Source organism: Wasmannia auropunctata, unplaced genomic scaffold, assembly GCF_000956235.1.
Source record: "Wasmannia auropunctata unplaced genomic scaffold, wasmannia.A_1.0 LD335994.1, whole genome shotgun sequence".
Taxonomy (NCBI): domain Eukaryota; kingdom Metazoa; phylum Arthropoda; class Insecta; order Hymenoptera; family Formicidae; genus Wasmannia; species Wasmannia auropunctata.
Genome location: NW_012026896.1, coordinates 351,838 through 375,573, shown reverse-complemented (window position 1 = coordinate 375,573; position 23,736 = coordinate 351,838). Strand labels below are relative to the sequence as shown.

The following is a 23,736-nucleotide window of genomic DNA, read 5'->3' as shown; positions in this document are numbered from 1 at the left end:
GATCACGTAATTATCTTTAAATACATTTAAGAACGAACGCCAAAAGCTCGCTCAGACCGGATCTATACAAACGTACACGGGAAAAAAAATCTGATAAATTCAACTGGAAAGTTACAAATCGAGATATGAAATATTCTAAAATATCGAGATGACCAGAAATTCAATCACGATAATCTGGAAATTCTGGCATGATCAGAATGCATTTTAAATGTACTTCTTCAAATTCGCTCATGTTGATATAACCAAAACATTTTTCTCAGTGGAGGGATGCTTAAAAAAAAATAACAACTAAACCAACAACCAAAATAACAACGCAAATCAGTTTATAAAAGCTATCGTAAAAATAACGTGAGCGTCGGCGCCACGATAAACATTTGTTCTTTTCGAATCGGCACGCGAACAGGCGAGCTGTCATATAAATCGACCCAAGAACGGTCGAATGGAATATATCTTATTTCCCCCTCCCCCCCCCTTCTCTCTCCCTCCCTCCTTTTCTCACTTTCTCACCCTCCCCATCTGCCACGATACTTCATGAAGAATAGTAGACTTCGACTTCGAGAGTTAGACTTTAGAACAAGCGCGTCTGGTTCTCGTCGAAATCGTAATGAAAACCGTGCCCACGTTTTCTCGCCTCGTACCCATCGACACGATCGCTACTATACCCGCACACACACATGCACACTCTACGCTACTTTCCTCCTGTATAAGACACGAAGATCGGGCGCCTGGAATTCTCCCGGCGAAGACGATTCCATTAGCGGGGATGTAAATCTGGCGTCGAAACAAAGCTCGCGGGTTCGCTAAACTCGTCCCCAGCATTTTAAAACTCGTGAGGTCATTCTTGCGACTGTATATAAAGGCGATTGAAATGACAGTGCCAACTCTGTTTTTTATAGTCTGATTTAAAAAAGATTATTTCTTGATATTTATCTTAGAGTTAATCACTCAAAATTCATAACAAAAAACTGGTTGCACAAAAATCTGACAGATTCAATTACATGTCTGTTGGAAAATGAACAAATTAAAAATTCTTCTAAAAATTATCACAGTTGCCATAAAAGCATGATTAATTTCTTTCTGTTATATATATCACAATTTTTCAATAATGATAGATACACTAAATTAATTTTATTACATCAGCATAACTTTTTAGTGAAAAAAAAAGTTTATTGAATATAATTAAAAGTTTTATAAATCCAATCAAAAAATATAGTAACCATAAAAATACCAACCAGATTCTTATAATTTCTATCAGACTATAAAAAATCGAGTTCAATCATGATAAAATCTTCAATTGATCGCCTAAGCGGCGTTTCGTCATCGTCGACATTTGCGTATGAGATGAGATACAGTGTAAAACGTCGATATTAAAATTTCAAAAGAAAGTGCTGGTATGACGAGTTTTTTAAGTTATATCCTCGCCGTTCGCGTCGATACCGCGAGGTCCCGGACCTACGTCACGATAATTACGGGTGGTCGAATCGTCGGGCTGTGATGAAACAGGTTAGAGCGATTTCATTCAATTTGTCGAGGGTCGTGGAACACTCCTCCGTAGGGATATCGTAGATCTCGCGCCGAGATTTTCGACGATAATCACGGAACGGCCGGGAGAAGGAAAGAGGATCGTCGTAGCACTTAAACATTCATGCATAAATCAAGGTATACGCTTCCTGACTCCTTCAGAAGTAGGTATACTCGAGAAGCGTGATTTTACATGGGCCCATCTTCTATATTTTTTTTTCCATTAACTCTCGAATATTTAAGTGAGTGCGATTTTAATATTATTTTAATTGAATTGTGGTGTAATTTACGGCGGTATCTCGGGGAAGGAAGAAAGAGAGAGGCAAGATCGTAAATAAATTCGGCAAAGTACCTCAAAACCTTCGAGATAAAGGAGAACGAAAAGCGTGGAAATTTACGAACGGCAACTGATAGAAATACAATTTCGGCTCGGAATGGCGCCTAATCGAATGCACACACCTTAATACCTTCGCTGTTAAAAAGCTCGATCAGCCGTCGCCGACGCGGCGGCGCGGATCAAAGACGAGGTAAAAGACGGAAGAGGCACATTAAGAAGGAGGATCACAAGAGACAAGCACTAAAGGAAGACGATACCAAAGAGATTCGTTTTTCTGGAAGGCGCTTTCTCTCTCTCTCTCTCTCTCTCTCATATCCGTCGTGCATTTAAATCATGGACGATAAATCATACAACTAGGTGAACTATAAACCGGAAGTCCGCATTCGAGAGAAATATCGCGATGCCGTGATATTATAAATAAAGTACTTTCTATTTGAATATAGAGATCAATCCAGTGATGATGATGTTATACCTATAGTTTACCATGCAAAGACAATGGAAAAAAATAACTAAATTATTGGATCCTTTTAATGACAGTCAACAGATTTGCCAATAGACCAGTGATAAAGATGAAAATATTGTCCGCAAAATAAATAACATGATGATTCAAAACTAGGCAAGCAAGCGACCAAAAATCAAAAAGTCGATTCAGTTGATGAGCAACTATACATATTGCTCGCTACTCGTCCATGAGAGAACGAAAAAGAAGAAAGCCTAAAAGAGTTAAAGGTAAAATTAAAATTAACGTTGTACCAACGACATGCCCTTTCTTAGATGCTTTGGCGTGAAACACAAGAACCAGCTTGTGGAATTTTAAGTAAATATTTATAAGAAATATCAATTTTTATATTATATTAATAATAAGTAATTTTTAATTAATTTTGCATTATTATTGTAAACATTTTCTTGCAGTTTAAGTGGATTTAGAACACATAAAAACAACAATTGCTTTGATTATGACCAAATTAGCAAAAAAAATGATTATCTTAAAACAAATAACGATGACCATGGATTCTTTCCGATATTCATTTTATGTATTTGTTTTCATTCATCCGCGCGCGAACCGGAAACGGATCGTCTCGAGAGGGAGTCCCGTAGCGGGTTAAGATATTATCCGTACACGGAGAGGGTGTCGACCCCCGAAAAATATAAGCCGCTTAGCAGGCATATCCGTTTTAGCCCCATGGGTCGCGAGAAGAATTAATAACGTCGACGAAGAGATCGTACGATACACGTGGGTGGCCTTGGTACATGCGAGCACTCTCCGACTTCACGAACGTCAAACTTTCGAGCTCTGTTTCGCTCGAACGGGAATTCGCTCGCGACATATCCGAAGAATAGCAAAAGACTTCCTTTCTTATCTAACAATATTCCTAACTTATCTAAAAATAAGTATACATTTTATGCCGCTTTTTACTTTAGTTATGAAAAATCCATTTTATTAATTATAGTATTAACACAATTATTATTAACCAATAATTAACCATATATTATTAACAATATTATTAACACAATTTATGTCAGGACTATGTAATTTCAATTTGGATTCAATTTCCGACGCGACGCGCAGAAGAAACGGGATCTCCTATCGCGCTTTTTCTTTCGCACCTAATTATGATCCTGAGGATTTTATGAATATACATATGTATGTGCGCAAAAGATAAACGCAAAATATGAATTTTGACTTAAATATGATTTCTCGCGTAAACGAAGCATTTCTTCGCTGCGTCAAGACCGGAGTACTTTTCACGGGAGCAAGGATCGAATATAAAAATCAATAGCGACCATGTTGCACAATGCAAATGGACTCACTTGTCCACGGTTTCGGCGTTTCGCGATGCCGCCGGCTGTGATTTTCCGCGTCGATAACGAATCGATCGTGACCGCCTCGTGGATATCTCAATTCACTCGGCGGTCACGTTGCCACGTATGTTTTATTCAACGCTCGACGAGACCGAGGGAGCCGCGACGCGTTTACACCGCGGTATTTCTCATCGCTGCAAAAAGTAGGGAAATACGAAGATGTTCGCTCACCTATTCCGGGCAATCGAAGATCGCCGACGCTCCGACGTTCGGCGCTCGAATCTCGAATAGACGAGTTTCGCGTCCTTCGCAATGTATATATTCATAAAAATACAAATTATAGGATTCCTATACGTTTTCAGGTAAATAAAACGACAAGTAACGTTAATTTGCAACCTGAGTTTTCGTCGGAAACAAAAAATCGAAGCGATACAGATTCGAGGCGATCAGGCAAATTATATATCGGCCCGATCCGGAAGAGAACTTGTCCCGCACGCGTGATATTGATTGAATAACATCGATCTCGGTCACGTATCCTCATGCGCGGCGGTATCTACAGGCTCGTCATTCGCGATCGCCGTGATTTTCCTACGACGAACATTGCAGACCCGTGACGGGCATAGCCGATACTCCATGGAAAAAACGTGCGACGCTTTTGCGAACAGTCTGAACAGGTGAGAGAGAGGGAGGGAAAGCAGTGTCGAGTCGCTCGTTTTCAAATTGTTTTCGTGTCGCATGGGTACGTACTACGTAAAGACGGGCGACGTACATACGGTACATATACCCATCCTTCGCGCTTTGACTTTTCCTGACCGCGGGACGATTTACTGCACGCCCGCCTGCTCGTTCCGACGCGTACAAACGTTGAACGACGCGAGGTATGTACAAGCAAGACGAAGAGATCGACTGAAAGATCCGTGGAATATTCATGATTCGATTCGGCGTGGCGCGACTTCCCCTTTCCCCGTTGGCCCATCCTCGACGAAGGGATACTTTCCGGCGATCGTCGATGACTTCGTGAGATGAGGCGCGAAGGTAAGAAAGTTAAAGAAGATACTCGAACGGCGTGAATAATAATAAGAGATACGTGCGATGCTTACGGAAGAAGATGACGCGCAGAGGGGGGGACACAGCGCGGTAGAATGGGGAAGCGTACGCGCACGGTGCTGGAATATTTTATTTATTAGAATCCAAGGCGCGCAGATGCGCGCGCGCTGAATCCACTGGGCTGGACTTTTTAAAAAAAACTCGGGTTTTTTCAAACTCTAATAATTATCCTTCTTTTTCCCTTTTCCCTTTCGTTTTTGCACGGTGATCATTCACCGAACCAAGAATAATCGCTCTCGATGCCCCCGAATATGTCGTTAAAAGGCATTTACCAACCACAGTCCACAGACTATTTTATCCCGGCGTATAAAGAACAAGATAAATAAGCTATCTATGGTTTCTGTTTCAGGAAATAATCCATGTCACGATTACACTAATTGCGTATACCCGGTATCGAGCGAGTCGAAATGGCAACGAGGTTCTGCATAATCTTCGGGGTCCTCGCTATCCTGAGCGTCGGACTTGCGCAAAAACGGAACATTCGGCTAACAGGTAAGACAACATGACGTAACTCTTACGTACATTTCTTCAGAAAAATCGCACAATTATTCATTTAATAACGACGGAAACATCTTTCGGATACTTGTTGTGTGCTCTCAAATTTCATGCAAATGATAGAGAGAGAAAAAAAGTTTGCAGAGGACTTACATTTTCGTGCATCGGTACAATCCTGGGTTTCTGAATGTGTAGGAGTAGGTGAACCTTCGCTGGTAATATTGCCACTTGTATCAACTTTTAATGGAACCATCACATCACTTCCAGTATTAGTTTGATCTCCAGTATTAGTTTGATCTGTCACTAACAGATTGGTGTAATAAAAAACACAAGTATATAACATTATGAATACTATTCACACAACGTGTTTTGAGATAAAAGAGAAGAGAGATGACTTATTAATTATATTATCGTCTGAAAATCAGTGGATGTTTTTCATTTTATCACAAGAGAATAGTTAAAACATCATCATGTTAATAATCAAGCATTAATAATTATGGAATTTGTGATTAAATGAAGAGTGCGGAAAAATAATAATTTTACGTGGCAAATTAATAATTAAAACATTAAGTTTCGCATAATTTTAATTGAATTTTATTTTAACAAAAGTAATATAACTTATGAATTAATTATATCTCTAAGCATTATAAAAACATTAAAAACGTTTGAAAAAATCTTTTGGAGAAAAATGAATGTCATATTTGTTATAAGCCAATAAATTAGAAAGACAAATTCAGTGATTAGACATTTTTAATATATTAATGCCGTAGTCGAGTTATATTTCGGGCGCGTTTAATTCACCGAAGCAGCCACGTGACGTTTTCTAAGAATATTTGCAAAGGAAGATGAAAGCTCGCGATTGCACGATGGAAATCCCGTAAACATTACGTTCAAAAGCGACGCGGAAATCCGCAGTAGAAAGCTGAAATTACCACGTAACGAAATTTTGTTATCCTGTCGTTTTAAATTTATTTCATTCGTCATATAAATTCTTTCGATAAATTCGTTCTCCGATCAAAATCACGAGTCAAATTGAACGAGCGAAAACGAAACGCCACGAGACGCGCCTGGTACGCGGTTGTGGCGAGCCAAAGATTTGTAAAGGAAGTCCGTAATGTCATTCCGTTCCGCGGTATTTTCGTATCGAAAAAGGAACAAGCGCGCGGGACGCACGCGTGCGTGGCTAGTGCGAATCGCGCGAGACGTGAAAAATAGCGACGAAGGAAGATGCGGCGCGCGCGTGCGAGTCCGACGAGGAAGCTGGTGAAAGCGAAGGAGAGCGAAAGCGGAAGTACGAGCGAAAAAGGAACATCGCGCGTGGAAGAAACAGCCTGAGGACGTCTGGATGAAATATTTCCAATTCAAGAAACGATTACTCAGCAACTTATATTAACTCCGGATGCTGAGCGAAGAAGCAATTTAGCTTGTTTTTTTTTTTTTACGTTTGTTACATCTAAAAATTCGAAAAATGTTAAAGAAAATTGGCACAATCGTGTTAATAATATACCGAAGAATTCGCGCCGCGTGGTGGAATTTTGTGAAAATCTGTATCAAAAAAGCTTCGATAAATACGATAATTGATATTTTGTCACAGACACCATGGGTTTCTTGATTGTAAAACCAGTTATGTTATCGGACGAAAAGAAGCCGCGTTACGTTTTATTTTGTCCAACGCGATTCGAGAGAGTAATCGGACAGGTAGGCAATAAATCGGTCTCTGAACAAATTTATCAGTCCGATTATTTCGCATCGTAGTGAATCATAATTTAAATAAGGCGACACGACGGACGTTCGATCGACTTTTTCAGCGTCGATCGTAGTCGTGACTTTTCACGTCTTCATCCGTGAACGAGAAATTCGGAGGGCGACTGAATGCCGACGATACGATTGCCTCGTTCGGAGAGACAAGACGAGACCGATAAGATGGATTATCGTCGTCGGCACCCGACGAGTCGTGCCAAAAATATTTTTGCACGACTGGCCCCGTTGATCCTCCGCGATTTGTGCGAACGCACAAATTAATCCGCGCCAGTTTAGAAACTCAAAAGGAGCGCTGCATCTCTATATTATTTTGACGACTTTTACGCTCGGAGCTTTTGACACGAGAAGAACGATTTTGCTGAGAGATCCTCAAATTTAGCTGAATACAGATCTAAAAATAATTTTATTGAATCGTCAAAATAATTGTGTTGGAAATTCAAACTGGTTGCTAGAATATTAAAAGAAGAATGTTAAGAGAGAATTTTTGGTTGTTTTTCGAATAATAATATGAGGAAGTTCCGATACAAATTAATATATCGTATTTAATCCAGTCTCGGGTTGAAGCTCCTCTTCGAAGCTCGCCTTCGAAATCAGATCTCTCCCAAGCAGAACAACAAGTCACACTGAGAGAAAAGTGTTCATTATTTACAGCAACATGTACACTGCAATTACATGATAAAATAATTATAATTTGGAGTCCCATTGTTATAGTTATTACTCTTATAATTTTAGTAATATTAAATATATTCTGGTTCTACAAACAAATATGTAGTTGGTGCTAAAAATGACTATATATTATAATTAAATTGTAATAATTGCAACCTTTTTTCTCAGTGCACGATAAAATGACGTTAAAATAAATCGACTAAAATTTTTAGAAATCATTTAATAGACATTTTGACGTTACTTTTATATCATAATTTTTTCTTTTGCTTGGTCTGTTTTCTGAATATTTTAACAACGTTCAAAAATTTCGATTTGCGATTAAATTACCACCGAACCGTGATTTCACTGATATCTAAACTAGAGAAACTAGAGATTCCTCTCGGTACCTACGCAACCGGCCATCTGCCTCGACGCTAAACTCCAGGAATAGCCTTAAACGTTTCGCGCCACTTTGAGCTTTGCCCCGGTGTTGTCCTTCTCTCTTTCTACCTTCGGCCTTCCCTCGAGCTTTCGGTTGCGGTAACGAGCTTCGGCACGTTTTGGATGTTTGCACGGATTTACTCGCGCGGCGAGGAACGCGCAGGTACGTCGCACAAAAAAAATTTTCCAAAGAAATAACGACCGCGGTAAGAATTTCAAACACCCTTGCGATTCCTTAAACAAATTCCTCGACGGATCGGCCGAGAATTTTACCGCGTCACCTTTGCGCGTAACGTCCAGAAATACGGCTGTTTGCGATGTAAATAAAGAGTTGGCGGCGTACATGAAGAAAGGAACAAGTTAACTTTGTCAGCGAATGGAAAGATTTCGATCGTAAACGGGACTTACTTTACAGTTACGAGCTGTCGGGAATATTTCGAAGTAATTAACTTAATTTAATTTATTGCGTAAGAGCAAGATTAACATGACATGATAGTGAAAATGAAAGGGAAAATAAAAATATACGCAAATGATGAAGATATCAGCGAGCAAAAAAATTAATAAGTTAAACTAGACTAGACTAGTGAATAACACAATTAAATAAAACGCCAGTAACGATCAAGGCTGGATATTGGCCTAATAATTTTAATGTAAATTCTAAATATAATTTTAGTATTACTCAGAAAAAATGAATTCCATTTTGATTTTGATATCGAGCGCGCCACGTTCGAGACCATTTAGCCATTAACGTCGCGCGCGACGACGACGGAAACCCCTGGTTTGTCAACGTCAGCGGCCGTTTATTTATCCGTGTCGCGTCTAAAACACATGCATTTTTACCCCGACACATCACGCTGTCTAACCGACGTATACAGCCGCTTTCCCTTCGTAGATTGCGCGCGGATAGTGATAGTTATAGCGGCCGCGTTAGAGAAACGATCTCTATCCCGCACTCGTTCTTCAACGTCTTCCCTTCGTCTCCTCATGCACTATACGTCTTCACCAAGAGCGCCGGTATAATCTTTCGATAACACAAACTCTATCTTTTAAACATGAAGGCTTTCTTAGGCTCTCTCTCTTTTTCTCTCTTTTTCTCTCTTTCTGCTGCTCTCTTTTCCTTAGTCGGGACGCTCTCGGTGTATCTCGCCGTTGCAGCACGTGCCGCTCGTAAATCGCTATCAAAGTTTCCGCGCAAACGGAGGCGCGGCTACCGGTTCTCCGAGTGCTGCGAGTACGGCTTCATAAATAACTGCCCATTTGCTCGCGTGCGCGACTAGGAATAAGATCACGCTCCAATATGGGATAGGTACGTAGTGCAATCTGTCAGACGTTTTCAAATGCGCGGCGCTTGATCCTGGTTTATTTCCAGTCACGTCGCTCCTAGGCATCGTAGCTACGATTTAATTATCGGCGCTTGCATTCTCGGGAAACTTCGTCGGGTAACGCCACGTGCGTACATACATATATATCGCCGCTATTTTAAATCGTAACTCTTGGCACTTGCGGCTGCAGCCATCAATGGTTCAAGGGAAGCGCGATAGTTACTTTATATCTATTTCTTACCAATATTGATTAACTTTAATTTCAGTTTAATTAATTTTATCTTTTTCTGTACTTTTAAAAACTAGAAAAATTAATTTGAACTTTAACTAGAAAATTTAATTTTTAAAGTTAATTTATGATAAAAACGAGTATTACTCGGCCCACAATATTATAAATCGCAACCGGTAACGGGAAAACACGGTAATTAATTAACGTCACCGCGACGGTAATTATATCCCACGTGGATATAATTACTGGTAGTGCGTGTCGCACATGGACGCAGTGATCGTTTATCCTCGCAATAGTCACGCAAAGGGATTGGTCACGCAGTTGGAAAGCTTGAGTTAACACATTTCACGTGTCCCAAACAGTCTACTCAAATTTTTCTGTTATAATTTAAAAGGTGAATATGTTAGAAACACAAACGTTCTAAAAATTAAATGTAAAAATTAATACAAAAAATCTAACATCTTTTGATACAGTTTGGAAACATATTTTTTCATTAAAATTATCATTTATAATAAAGATTATTGTTGTTATTCTATATATAGATTATTCATTATTTATCTTGAAATTTTACGTTTTAAAACATTATTTTTATTTCCTACTGTGCACAATTTCTTATCGCGCACCGATTCAAGTTTAATTAACGACGGAATAAGATCTACATATATCTTCCGTTATCAAGATAAACGGGAAATATATTTTGAATTTGTCATCGGTGGCCTCTGCAATTCCGGCAATTCCGCCGATATTGAAGCCGTTACGTAACATCGTATTCAGCGGGCAGTATGCAAAAACGGTGCGTGGGCATTCGTTTATTGCTCTAAACAATGGAAACGTCGATTTCGACGAACACGAGAGCTCTCTAATGCTGCTCTCCTGGTCAAAAGGAAGGCGCGGCCGAAATTTTCGACTACGCACATCTGGCGAACAGACACGGCTTTGTGGACCGCGCGTCTCTGGCGTGATTTCCACTATATTCCGTAGTTGGGTGCGTGCTTCGAGAGTAGAGAGTTAGTTTCGTTGGAATTTCGGCGACGGGGGCCACGTGCGTAAACGACGCGCGACAACGTAAACGGGGGTCTCTCGTTTCGCCGCGAGACCTCGGCCCGGCCTGTCCCGGCCTAAATATCGGGGGTCGGGCGCGACGGATTCGTAATCAGGGACCCAGACCGGACCGAAACCGAAACCGATAACCGGATTAAAACCGTTATTTTAGTCGGATCGAAACCGAAAACCGGACCGAAATATTGTGCAGGTTAATGGATCGGATCCATAACCGGACCAAAAATTTTTTTTCCGGTTTTCGGTTCATTTTTCGGTTCGGAAAAAGATATACGATAGCTATACTTCCATCTTTCTTCCTAATCAAATCTCACGCCTCGTTTGCTCTATAATTTTTACTATATCTATGGAATATCCCTACTTTATATATCCGGATTGAAATCTTATTAGAAAGCTACAACCAAAAGCAAAAGAGAATCTAAAAAAAACTAATATCTTGGAAATCTGACAAGAAAAAGTATGACTCAACCAGAGTTCTACAAATTAATTATCGATAATTGTTCTGACGGTATCAGCCGCAAGTAAGTGTCGAACAACTGTTCTCAGGATTAAAATTCGCTATTTTCGCTAAGAATGAACATCGATGAAACAATTCTGGGAAATCAACTATTGATTAAAACTAACCGCCTTTTCGTCAACAAAGATTTTATTCAATAGAGATAAATTTTTTATAATATTCAACTTAAATTTGTATTACTTTTTTTATGCATAATACTTATCTCTTATAAATTTCACAATAAGTAATTATATGTATACCCGTAACCGTAACCGTAACCGAAAAAGACCGAAATCCAAACGGTTACGATCACCGATATCGGCAAAAAAACTGAAACCGAAACCGAAACCAAAAATTGACAATAACCTCGGACCATAACCGTAACCGGACTGAAATTTTCTTTCGATCCGGGTCCCTGTTCGTAATACATACCCATTACCCAGTCGTCGGGGGTTTCCCCCGACGGGGTACTCCGATTATTTTCAATGCGGCATTCTCGGCAGGCGTATGTATTTCGCCCGGTGGAGGATTGATATTTCGGTAAATAAATTTACCCGTCACGCGGCGAACGGGCGAAAACGATACACACGTCTCTCCGCGGTGGCACGATATGCGTATGAGCGTTATTATGATTGAGCTCAATTGTCCAATTGCCCGGTCATTGAATGCCGAGCCGGGCTGCGCGGTGGCCGCTATTACCGAATCGCCAGTAACGATATACTCACCCGGCGATGGCGGATATACGAAACGCCATTTTCTCGGACTAAATTCGAGAGGCGGGAAGGGCCGCTGCCGCCACCGCCGCCGCCGTTGCGAGATCGACGGGAGCGATGAGAGCCACTGCCAATCTTTTGTCTATTAAATGTATTCAACAGCGTAATAGGCTGATATTACCAATTGAACAATGAAAGAGATGCGCGGTGCGGAGCGCGATTTATGGGGGAAGGGGTGGACGAGGGCGGAGGGGTGAACGAGAGACAGCGGGAAGGGAGGAGGGGAGTCGAGAAGAAGAGATTTCGCCAAGAGATTTCGGCCGGTCTTGCCAGTTGATCGAGCGTCATTCCGTTTTTCCGCTGGACCCGTGCCCGCATCCACGCATCTCTCGTCTCGCTCGCTCGCTCGCAGCATCGGGATCCTCAGAAAATTGTTCGTCTCTTCCTCGGCGGAACGCGCAACCCGGAAAACCGACGCGGAAGCTCACTCGCGGGGATTCTATCTCCGTCCTCCCGTTGACGATTCAATCTCGAAAATGCCTCTTGGAAAACAAGCTCGGCGTGTTCGTTAAGATAACGAGCGCGCGCTTAAGCGACGCTCGTCGTCGTTTCCCTCCCGATCTACTCCCGGAGAGTCGGATGATCCGTTTCGAGGTGTAATTATGCGGGTAGATGCGTTACCGTTACCTGGCACGATCGTTTTCAGGCTGCCGACCCGTCAAGAATGCCGACGTTTATATCTGGCTCTCTATCCTCCGGCCCCGCGAGTCTCCTCTCTCTCTCTCTCTCTCTCTCATCCTTTTTACCCCCGCGTTCGCTTCATTATGAAAGGACGGCTTCTCCAGGACCAGGCGGAATCTTAATTAGATCGTCGAGCCAGTCTCGTTGGCAGGTCTCTATCCTAGGCGGAGGATTCGCCCCGCCATACTTTGTTAACGCGATATCTTTTAACGCGAACGGACGATGCGTTAAAATGTATATAACAAGATTCCCCCCCGATCCCGGACTCTGGCGCAGACTCATCTCGCTCCACGTTTGCCACGGATCATTTTTTATCTCGAATTATCCGTACATCGAGTCGAAAGAAGAAGTCCATCCCCGGGGCGAACGTTCGTTTTATCCTCCTCCGGACGAGGAGGAAGATCAGAATAAAACTCGACGATTTCCAGCCGTCAAACACGCGCTACGGAATAGAACGAGGTAATTGGATCGACGGTAGTTGGATATCTGTTTCCGCCGTAGAGAGTATCGTTAACTTGTTGACGACGGAGAGGGAAAAAAAGCATCGCCGATTCCATTAAGAAATCGTCGTGAAACCGCGTTTCAATCACGAAACTTTGAAACGCACCGACTCGACGGATTTCCGCGAAGAGAGGAAGAAACGACGTCGGTGTCGCGGGGAATAGGTGAACGTTCTACGAACAAAAAGGATCTTGTGTAATGACGAAAAAAGGGTCGGCGTTTCAACGTTTCCGCGCGGAGCGAAGAGATCTCGCGCTCTCCGCTCGCGCACAAGCGAGCGAATGGAATTATCGTGTCTAGAGTTTCGCCTTTTTGTCGAATCATCATCTCGCGTAAGATCGACCGCTAACATCGGGCGGCATGAAAGAGACCTCTTTCTCTCTCTTTCTCTCTCCCTCTCTCCTTTTCTCCCTCGTCGACATTCGAATGAAGACGCTAAAAGCCGCGGACGCGTGGGACGATCGTAATCCGACACCGCGGGGCACTTCTCCGAGGTCGAGAAGATCCTTCTCGCCTGTGTCGATTTTTCTTTATTTCTTCGACCGCCACTTCTGAAGAATAGGCTCGTTTCGTGAAAGTGAAGCGATGGGCTCCGCTGACACAAACGCGACAGTCGTGATTTCTGTCGTCGTTAGGTGCCCCCCCACCCCCCGGGTTTTAAGCCGCTTTATCGTTGCCGATTCGCGCGAGTGATCCATATAATCCGGCGTGCTTAGCTTTCGCTGAGTTTTCAACGCTATTTGATTTTGCGAATCGTTTGTTTGTGCTCGGCGTCGAGTCGTTTCTTCATGGACTCGTTTGCCGTCTGGAAAAAATTCGTCGAAAAATTTCGAGAGAGTAAAATATTTATCTCGCTTACTCCGAGGAAAACTTAGCTATGCGCGGAGTTTCTTAACCCGGTTAACAATTCCCTCCGTATTCTTTACAATTTTTTTAACGCAAAAATTGTACCAGCAGCGCCCGGCGACTTGTTTCTGCGAAAGCGGAGAAACAATGAGCAATTAAAAGAGCGTAAATCACGACGCATGGTATCTCTGCGATCAGTGTTTTACATCTCGACGACTTGTGGCTATTACGTCCCGAAATAGCCAGAAGCGAGAGATCTGGTTCCGTCTGAGATGAGTGAACGACGTACAACGATTTGATCTGATAGCCGCGCGAGACGATACACAGAGAGAACACGATTTTGCTGAAAGATCTAAAATTTAGTTGGATCTTTCTACGTAGATCTTAAATCTACCCGAGGACTCCCCGCGCAGATTACGTCTCGGGGTGCGCGGTATACGTTCCGTGCCGAACTTCGCGCACCGGATCGCAGCCGCCGGTGCCACGTGCCCCGCATCTGTTGCCGTCTCCCGAAAAAGAACGAAGCGAAGCGCTCACGGCGACGAGCGACAATATAAACTCGATCGATTTCCGTCGAGGGCTCTTCGACCGAGGCACAACGACTCGTTTGTGCCTTGAGGATTTGGCGCGCGCGAGGATGTTTAAAGATTCGCGAAAAGAAGGAGACCCTCCGCGCGAGTCTCGATTGAATTAAAGTCTATCTCCCCTTTCTTCCTGGCCGCGTCTGGAATAACTCGGGAAGCAGATCCGCTGAATACAAAAGGAAGAAAAATCTCACGGCTTGTCGCTATGACTGAAACGATCGAGACCAACGCGAAACGGCGCGATCGTGTCTCGTATTAATCCTTAGTACGCACGATTACGGATCATTCGTGTCGGAAATAATTAATTTTATAACATTTATATACAATATTTTTTAATACACAATCTTACAAATCCTTTTTAAAGATGTTTAAATATATATGAGAATTAATTAAAACTTTTCAATACTTCTTTGTAAAAGTATTACTTATATTGTAAAGTAAGATGAAAATTAACCAGACATGAACGACCTATATGTATGTAATAAAGAACTGGAGACTCATCGTGTGTATTAAGGGTTAATAATCGAAAGTTCGATATCTCGAAGCTCGCGGGACGATGATGAAGACGCGCCTCGTACTAATAGCGGTCGTAATCACGGGGCGATTCACCAGGGAAGAGGCGACATGACGGAGAAGGGATTCGCGGGGGGATAACTCTAAAAATAGTGTGCGACGCATTCCGGGGGAGAGGGACGGAGGGGCGGAAAGGCCTTCCAGATGGAACGTCAGAAGGGACAGTGTCGCGATTCACTTTTGGCCGTCTTCCAAATGGCGATGCTCCGAGGTCCGGCCGGTCGGCCTCATGAATGAGTCGCCGCAGGAAAATGAGTTTCCTTGATCAAACCGGCGATGCAAATATCGCGGGATAGGCAGACCGGACGGACCCGAGCCAAGCACCGTGGTCTCGTTTTACTCCCTTTCTCTCTTTCTCTCTCGTTAGGCGCAAAACATCCCTGTCTGCTAACTTCCACCAGTTGTCGCGACGGCGATTATTATAGATCGTCGCGTCGACGAGCCGAATCGATGTGACGCGACGGAAGACGAGCGAGTGTACTGACGACCGAGTTAAAATTATTTATAAGACGCACGTTAACATCATGTTTATTTTAATGGATATTTTTCAGTAATAAACATCTTGTGGATTTAGATATTAAAAGATGCAGTAGTATCATTCATATAGGATGCCTTATTACCATCAATATATTAATTACTAATTTAATAATAAAATATTATTGCAAATATTATTAGGCATAAAATCTAACATTTTTTAAATTAAAATTATTTAATTCGTTTTTCGAAGATGGTCTAAACAAAAATAGTTTCGCGCTATGATAAATGTGTTGAATTAAATAGAACATTACAATGTAATGTTGGCAAAAATGAATAAAATAAAAGAAAGAGCACACACATACACACACACAAAATTAAAGAACTTTAGAAATATCTCTTATATATTCGCTTTGAACATAACGAATCGCGTTTCATTCTTCACGCGTAGGAAGCAGTTAGCTTTAGGGGATCATTCAGTATATCGATGCGAAGCTACAATCTGAAGAACAAAAACTTTTGCTTCACGAAAGTCAGTGTACGAAGAAAGGCGGAATAATTTGCCGTTCTCTTTACTTTATCGTTAACATCGCATCGCGCGCAATGTTATACCCGAGGGATACACGAATTGGACGCGGTACTCGATTGGCACGGTATAATCACACGAAGCATAATAGAATGCGTATAATGTTTACGTTGCAGATGCAATTAATTCCGACGTCGTGGTGTCCGTGGGCGAGACTCTCAATCTACGTTGCCAGCAAAACTTCAGCTTCAAGACGACGTGGTACAAGGACGACGAAGAGTTGCATAAGCCGACCGCGAGAGTACGTATAAACAGGCAGTTTTTGAAGTTGAAAACCATCGAGGTGGAGGACGCCGGTGTCTACAGGTGTAGACTGGAGTCGAACGACACCGTCGAGTGGCGGAACGTGACCGTGCGCGTCGAGAACCTGCAGAACGACGGCTTTCAGAACGAGGGCGAGGACAAGAGCGGCGCGATGAACATGCTGAGAACGGAGGACGGGAGCAACGATCTCGAGATCGAAACCAGAAGTGAGTAAATCCGACAGCTCTCACGTCTCAATCTCCCGATTAAACGTGACATTAACGTGTCTCGTGCAGAAAGAAAAAAAAAATGGAATGTCGTAATGTCGATGCGATAATCTCTCCCGCAGACTTGATGCCCGAGGCGCGATCGTTGCATCTGGACAGCGAAAAGTTGGACGCGAACCTGGACGAGAAGAGCGAGATCTACCCGGAGAACGATCACAATCACAAGATCCCGGAGAGCCCTCCCTCCTTCAACAAGAGCGACGAGATGCACCCGTCGGTGGTGAAGCCCGCCGGCAACTCGTTGCGATTGAAATGCCTGAGCACGGGCAATCCCACTCCGAATATCACGTGGCTGAAGAATAACGAGGAGCCGAAGCGGGAGCTCGGTAAAGCGGTCCCGGTCAGGTGGTCCCTGAAGCTGGACGATCTCGTGCCTAAGGACAGCGGCAATTACACGTGCATCGTGTGCAATTATCTGGGCTGCATCAACTACACCTACAAAGTCGACGTTATCGGTGAGTAGATCCACAATTCTCCGCCTTTTGCCACTCGCGAATTCGATCCGTTTCGTGCCCGTGCAACAATTTTTGCGATGCGCGTCCGCGGTTATTACACGACCGAGCACGGCTCATCGTCGTGCGCGAAACTGAAGATCTGCTAACGAAACCGCAGAGCGTTTCCCGCATAAGCCGTACATCAACGTGGACTTCCCGAAGAACGTGACCGCTCTGGTTAACAGTACCGCGACCTTCAAGTGCCCCATCGTCTCCGATCTCTCGCCATTTATACAGTGGATTAAAGTCGACAAATATCCCGATGATCAAGAGGACTCGCCTAAAGGGACTCTGCTCCAGGTACACAAGTCATCATTTTTCGCGATGACGATGGGTCCTGGGTCCTGGATTCTTTATTCATCTTAATTTTTTGTTCTAGAAAATTCATTTAATTTATGTGGCGGGTCCGTTGTCGTGCTAACTATTAATGGTGTAGGGTTAACTAATTATTTATTCTCCAAAGTTTTTATCGAAAAGGCTATAAAATTTTTACAGGTTTAGGCGAAGAAGACTCTTTGTTTTAATCGTTATTAACAAACTTGATTATTTAATTTTGCAGCACATATTTAGCGCTTAGGAAATATTCTCATGGTTATGGGTTTTCTTATTGTGTTCTTTACTATCTTTATTCTATTCTAGTCTATTTTATAGACAAAAATCAAAATTGATACCGTAAATGAAAAATTAAATGTCATATTTAATGAATGCTATACGTATTAATTACGTAATACATACAGTACATTGCACTATATGTATTAATTTATTTCATACTTTTATTTTTTTTATATGTCAATATTAAATTAATTTATTTACAATTTTACAATTTAGCAGAGAGAGAGAGAGAGAGAGAGAGAGAGAGAGAGAGAGAGAGAAACAAACCTGGTTCGTTCGTCTACCTTTCTATTACGAGTTCTTATTAATTTCCACATATTTCTCCGTTTTTACATTAACTAAAAATATTTCAGGTAACTCGGACGTATAGCTGAATTCTCTATGTATTTCTCGTTTTGTCTTATCTACGTGTACAGCTAACTCATAAATGTTAGTTTAAATGGTGGTTGGGATTTCTTTTTTCTCTGTAGAAACAGTACCGCATCGACCGATCCTGACAATCCCGCCACGAAACAAGACAGTGGTTATCGGAAGTAACACTAACATGACCTGCCGGGTGCTATCCGATGCACATCGTCATCTCGAATGGTATCACGGTTACCATACCTCCTTCGACACCGTCAACAAGACCAATCAAAGCTTACGGGTGGAGGTCAAGGTGGGCGTAGCTTGCATGCAAACTCGCAAATCTTTTAATCGCTTTTACACAATCGCTCTCAATCTTCAATCGCTTACAATCGCTTCACATTGGAATCCTTCGCGTAACTCGAAAATTTAATGTGGCGTTCAACGTGTCTGTGCTATGTTAACGTTTTATTAAACAAGCTTACACAATCGTTCTCAATCCTCAATCGCTTACAATCGCCCCAGATTGAAATCCTTCGCGTAACTCTAAAATTTAATGTGCCGTTTAATGTGTCTGTGCTGTCTTAACGTTTATTAAAGAAGCAAATTTAAATGCACGCTTACGTAGCTATGCATGTAAATATCGTCGCACAATCGATCGATATCGGTATCAGGCGCACAATTGACGGCATTTCGTACGTAGGAATCTGGAATGTCAGAAGAGCCGGAAGAGCTGAACTTGTACAACATTACTGAAAAGGACGAGGGATGGTACACGTGTATTGCCCAGAACACTTTCGGGGAAACATTCAGCAGCGCTTATCTACATGTAGTCGACAGTGAGTACCATTACAAATCAATTTTGCTTGAAGTCATCAAGTTGTGTTTTCATAGATATGGTACAACTCTGTTTATCCGCACTTCATTTAAACGAACAAGTTTATGCTCACTGTCCAGTTTCAAATATATAAAATCATGGCTGAGCTCTTGTTATCTGAATTGTTATCTTGTTCCCCCCTGATATGTTTGGAACGGAGTTTTACTGTACAGTTTTTCGCGAACGGAGTGGAATGGAAATGTCAAATAACATTGATAAAATTTATTCAGCGCTGGACGAGCAGAAAGTACCGCTAGCCGCAAGACCGCATATTCTGGTGAATGTTCTGGCGGCCATTCTCTGCGTGTTCTTTGCCGTGGGCGTCGTCGTAGTGATATACATCTTCCATCGATTGAAACGCGAGAAGATGAAGAAGCTGCTCGCGATAGAGACGGCACGCGCGGCGGTCGTGACGCAGTGGACCAAGAAGGTGATCGTGGAGAAGCAGAAATTGGCGAACGCGCAAAACGGCGAGGAGGAGCTGCTGATGCCAGTGGTAAGGATCGAGAAGCAAAAGGCCACTGTCGTCGCCGACGACAATACCGCCGACAATGAGTACGACATGGCGTTCGACGAGAACTGGGAGGTGCCGAGGGAGTATCTCAATCTCGGATGTACCTTGGGCGAAGGTGCCTTCGGCAAGGTCGTCAGGGCCGACACGAACATCAGTAAACCCGGAATATCCAATGTCGTCGCGGTAAAAATGTTGAAAGGTGAGCAAATAAAAATGAGAGAGAAAGAAAGAAGGAGATGTATCTTATTTTTTATGCGTGTCTGTATTCTCGTTTTCAGAGGGTCACACGGATCAGGACATGATAAATCTAGTTAAGGAAATGGAGGTGATGAAGGCGATCGGCAAGCACGTGAACATTATCAATCTGTTAGGCGCTTGCACTAAGGGCGGTCCTCTGTACGTCATAGTGGAGTTCGCGCCTCACGGCAATCTGCGCGACTTCCTGCGGGAGCACAGGTCCTCTCTGGGATACGAGCTGGCTATAGGACAGGAGACGAAAGAGCGGAAGACCGTCACGCAAAAGGATCTGGTCTCGTACGCGTACCAAGTAGCGCGCGGAATGGAGTATCTGGCCAGTAAGAAGTGTATACACAGGGACCTAGCGGCTAGGAACGTCCTCGTCAGCGACGAATACGTGCTGAAGATCGCTGACTTCGGTCTCGCCAGAGACCTTGCTAACAACGACTACTACAGGAAGAAATCGGACGGGCGATTGCCGGTGAAGTGGATGGCTCCGGAGGCCCTGTTCCACCGTATCTACTCCAGTCAATCCGATGTGTAAGTATCCGGGAATAATAAATTCTTTTATCTAATAGAGACATCTTTATTTCGTCACTTCGACTTATTTCACGTTTTCCCCGCGTTTATTTTTATCTCTTATTTTTACTTCACTAACGTCATTTATTGCAATTTCTTCTAGATGGTCGTACGGGATTCTGTTGTGGGAGATCATGACGCTTGGCGGCACGCCTTACCCGTCCATACCGTCGTTCGAGAAATTGTTCGAGCTACTTAGAACGGGCCATCGAATGGAAAAGCCGCCCTGCTGCTCGATCGAAATGTAAGACGTAAATCTGGCTGCATAATATACATAAAGCACTTGACATATGATTCATATCTTTAAATATTTCCCTCGATCTCTTGCTTGTAGATACATGCTCATGAGAGATTGTTGGAGCTATCAGCCGAACGAAAGGCCGACATTTGTCGAACTGGTCGAGGATCTCGACAGAATATTAACGATAACGGCGAACGAGGTGAGTAGCGCGAGCATTTACGATGTCGATAAATAAAACGATAGATAGAATTTTTGTAGTAGTAACAGCCATCTCTGATTTTACATTGCCTCTTTGATGTTAGGTATATCTGGATCTCGGCCTGCCTCAGTTGGACACGCCTCCGTCCAGCCAAGAGTCCAGCGAGACGGAAGAGGAAGGCGAAGAGAAATTTCCATATCTGCTGTGAGTCGTGTACTCGTCGCGGTGGAATGTCACTTTAGATCTCGCGTAAACGAGATACTTGAGATTAAGCTCCGACTCGCTAACTCGCGAACGCAATAAACTATCAGCGAGATCGAACGGAGTGAACACGGATCGGAAATAGACGAAGAATCTCAGCGTGAGAGAAAGAGAAATCACACGAATAACCGACTGAAACGAGCGAAATACGAGCCAAATAAAATAAATCAGTATTGAAGTATTGACCTACGCGTAGAATTAAGGAAAATGTGCGTTAATTGTAAAAAGGGCTAGCGTTATATCAATAATATAAGTACAGCACTGGTCATAAATATATAAAGTATACCTCCACAAATTAACGTAAAAATAATTTTGTCAAAAAATAATTTATAATAATTTTAATATTTCATTAGTCTTTCGTTAGTCATATCGCCGTTTCCAAGAAAATGTAAGTTGAAGGTGCTTTGTATTTATGGCCGAGGCTGTATTTGTGTATCAACGAAATTGAACGTTCTATAATTGCTGCTATTGTTTTTCGTGAACAGACATGCGCTGAGTTTAAGATCAAGACAAAGAATCGAAGCGGAAAAAAATTGTACATTATACCTTTTGCTGCGCCCTTAATATAAAACGCGGATTTGTATATCGCTTACTCAGATTCTAAATATTCGTAGATGTAATAACTGTGCCATGAATCAGTGCCTTGCGAAAGTATCGGACGACAATAAGCGAAGAGAAACACGTTATAGACGGCGGAGGTATTCAATATGTGCTGGATCGCGTAGATCATACAAACGGATATATTTCATGTGAGAACATGATATTTTGTTTTGTAACTAGTCAACTGTGGAAATTGTAAGTTTTCCTGTATTATAGTAGTTGGTAAATTATTAGCGTTTTTTTCACACACGTGGCTAGCATTAGTGAACGGCGAACCGTAGATTTTGTATAACGAGCAGCAAGTTCTATGGTAGCGCGTTTTGTAAAAAGAGAAGAGAGGAGGAAAGGTTCAGATATCAAAGATCGGGCGCGAGAGAAGAAAGTCCAAAGTATCTCTGTAAGTTTAGTAAGTTGTATCTAGCGCGATACGTGTATAAATGGGAGAAAAGTGCTTAGAGGTAGATAATTTCTCGTATATCAGTATCTCTCCAAGTATATCCAGTAAGCGAACTATCCGCGATGTGGCAACAGATTGATACAAAATTCGATTAGACATGACTAGCAAATTACTAACATTTGCCTTTACAACAAGCACCGACCAAGTTTCTGCTGATACATAGCATTCCTTGTACTAAACTTAAAAGCAATCTAGCACTCGGTATTTTTGATACTCAAAATAATTAAATAATTATTTGGCCCCTCCAGTAATAAATTTCTGTAAGGGTTGAGATAGCAGATTAGTGGCAGTAACAAAAAATAAAATCTGTCATATTCTGCTTTACATCCGTCGCAAATCTATATCAAACTGTGCAGTAAGAATGCCAAGAATGCCTGCATTCAACTATCAATCTGACATCGTATTTTAATGACAAATATTAATTGCTATAATTTTACCAGCATTATACCTGAGACAACACTGTACATACTGGATGCTGCATTAAATCTTGTTTATCAAGAAAATTTGTAATAGATATATTGTGTAGAATTTTTCCTCTGAGTATATGCACGTTTTCAGGATCTTTCTTTTTTTACTTAATTTTAAGATACGTCGCAAGAGCGATCCTTTTGTAAAAAGTGACAATAATCGATTTACGCATTAGAAGGTAGTTTTTTAATTCACGATTTGTACATATGGGCTTTTATTTAAAGATTATTTGTTATTTGAAAATAAAGTAAACACATGAGTAAATTAGGATTTACCTGATGTTTTAGTGTAAATTAGAATTTAAATAGATTTTATGTATAAACCGTGTAAAGGAATCACATCATCGATATAAAAGTCATTTCGAATAAATCAGTCAAACAGTATCAAAATAAAATAACATTTCGTGTTTTCATTGTTCCCCGAATTTCCTCGTCGAAATACATTGACAAGCACTTTGATTAAATTCATTTTTACGTATTAAATCGTGTTCGATTTTGGATATGCATTATTATCTGAGTTGTTTTATTAATTCAGCTCTTTTTTCTGGACAAAAAAACATATCTAGTTATTTTTTATAATTTACTAATGATTAACAAAATTTATTAAAATCATTAACGAATTTAAAGATTTTATTGGTGACATTTTACAGGTAAGTTTTTTAAAGTCGGTCCAACTTAATAAAACTCGGTAAGTTTTAATGAATTGGGCTCATCTTGTCAAACCCTGATTTGATTTGTAATTTGATTATTCATTGATTGTTTTTTCTATTTTTTGTTTCGTATTTTAACCTAATATTTACGGTGAGATACTCACTATCGCGATTCGGTACGCTATTTTATTTGTAATTTAGTTATTCATTGATTGGTTTTTATATTTTTATTGTTTCGTATTTCAATCTTATATTCATGTTGAGATATTCGCTATCGCGATATAATTGCAAACATTTATATTATAAATTAACATAGGATTATTTTTATTCTTTATCATACAAAACATTTATTATAATAAAATAACAAAATAATTTTCAATAATGAAAATAAGAGAAAAATAAGAATACTGCAGTTCCATAAAAAGTTGATTTCAATTTT

The 23,736-nt window shown here is 41.6% G+C and overlaps 1 protein-coding gene across 2 annotated transcripts in view; it reads left to right on the top strand.

The window, feature by feature from the left end:
• The window catches only part of LOC105453803 (fibroblast growth factor receptor homolog 1), a 46,482-nt gene extending 23,440 nt beyond the window's left edge, over positions 1 to 23,042 (top strand). The window contains exons 3-12 of one of the 2 annotated variants that reach the window (XM_011696009.1): positions 5,118 to 5,260; positions 16,351 to 16,704; positions 16,827 to 17,219; positions 17,377 to 17,558; positions 18,919 to 19,054; positions 19,323 to 19,805; positions 19,885 to 20,383; positions 20,526 to 20,666; positions 20,757 to 20,862; positions 20,966 to 23,042. In XM_011696009.1, the coding sequence (XP_011694311.1) occupies positions 5,176 to 5,260; positions 16,351 to 16,704; positions 16,827 to 17,219; positions 17,377 to 17,558; positions 18,919 to 19,054; positions 19,323 to 19,805; positions 19,885 to 20,383; positions 20,526 to 20,666; positions 20,757 to 20,862; positions 20,966 to 21,070 (2,484 nt within the window). In that variant the 5' untranslated portion in view covers positions 5,118 to 5,175 and the 3' untranslated portion in view covers positions 21,071 to 23,042. Of the gene's footprint in view, positions 1 to 5,117; positions 5,261 to 16,350; positions 16,705 to 16,826; positions 17,220 to 17,376; positions 17,559 to 18,340; positions 18,529 to 18,918; positions 19,055 to 19,322; positions 19,806 to 19,884; positions 20,384 to 20,525; positions 20,667 to 20,756; positions 20,863 to 20,965 lie in introns of both variants that reach the window. The other variant, XM_011696008.1, reaches the window with a different exon arrangement.
• The last annotated feature ends 694 nt before the right edge of the window (positions 23,043 to 23,736 follow it).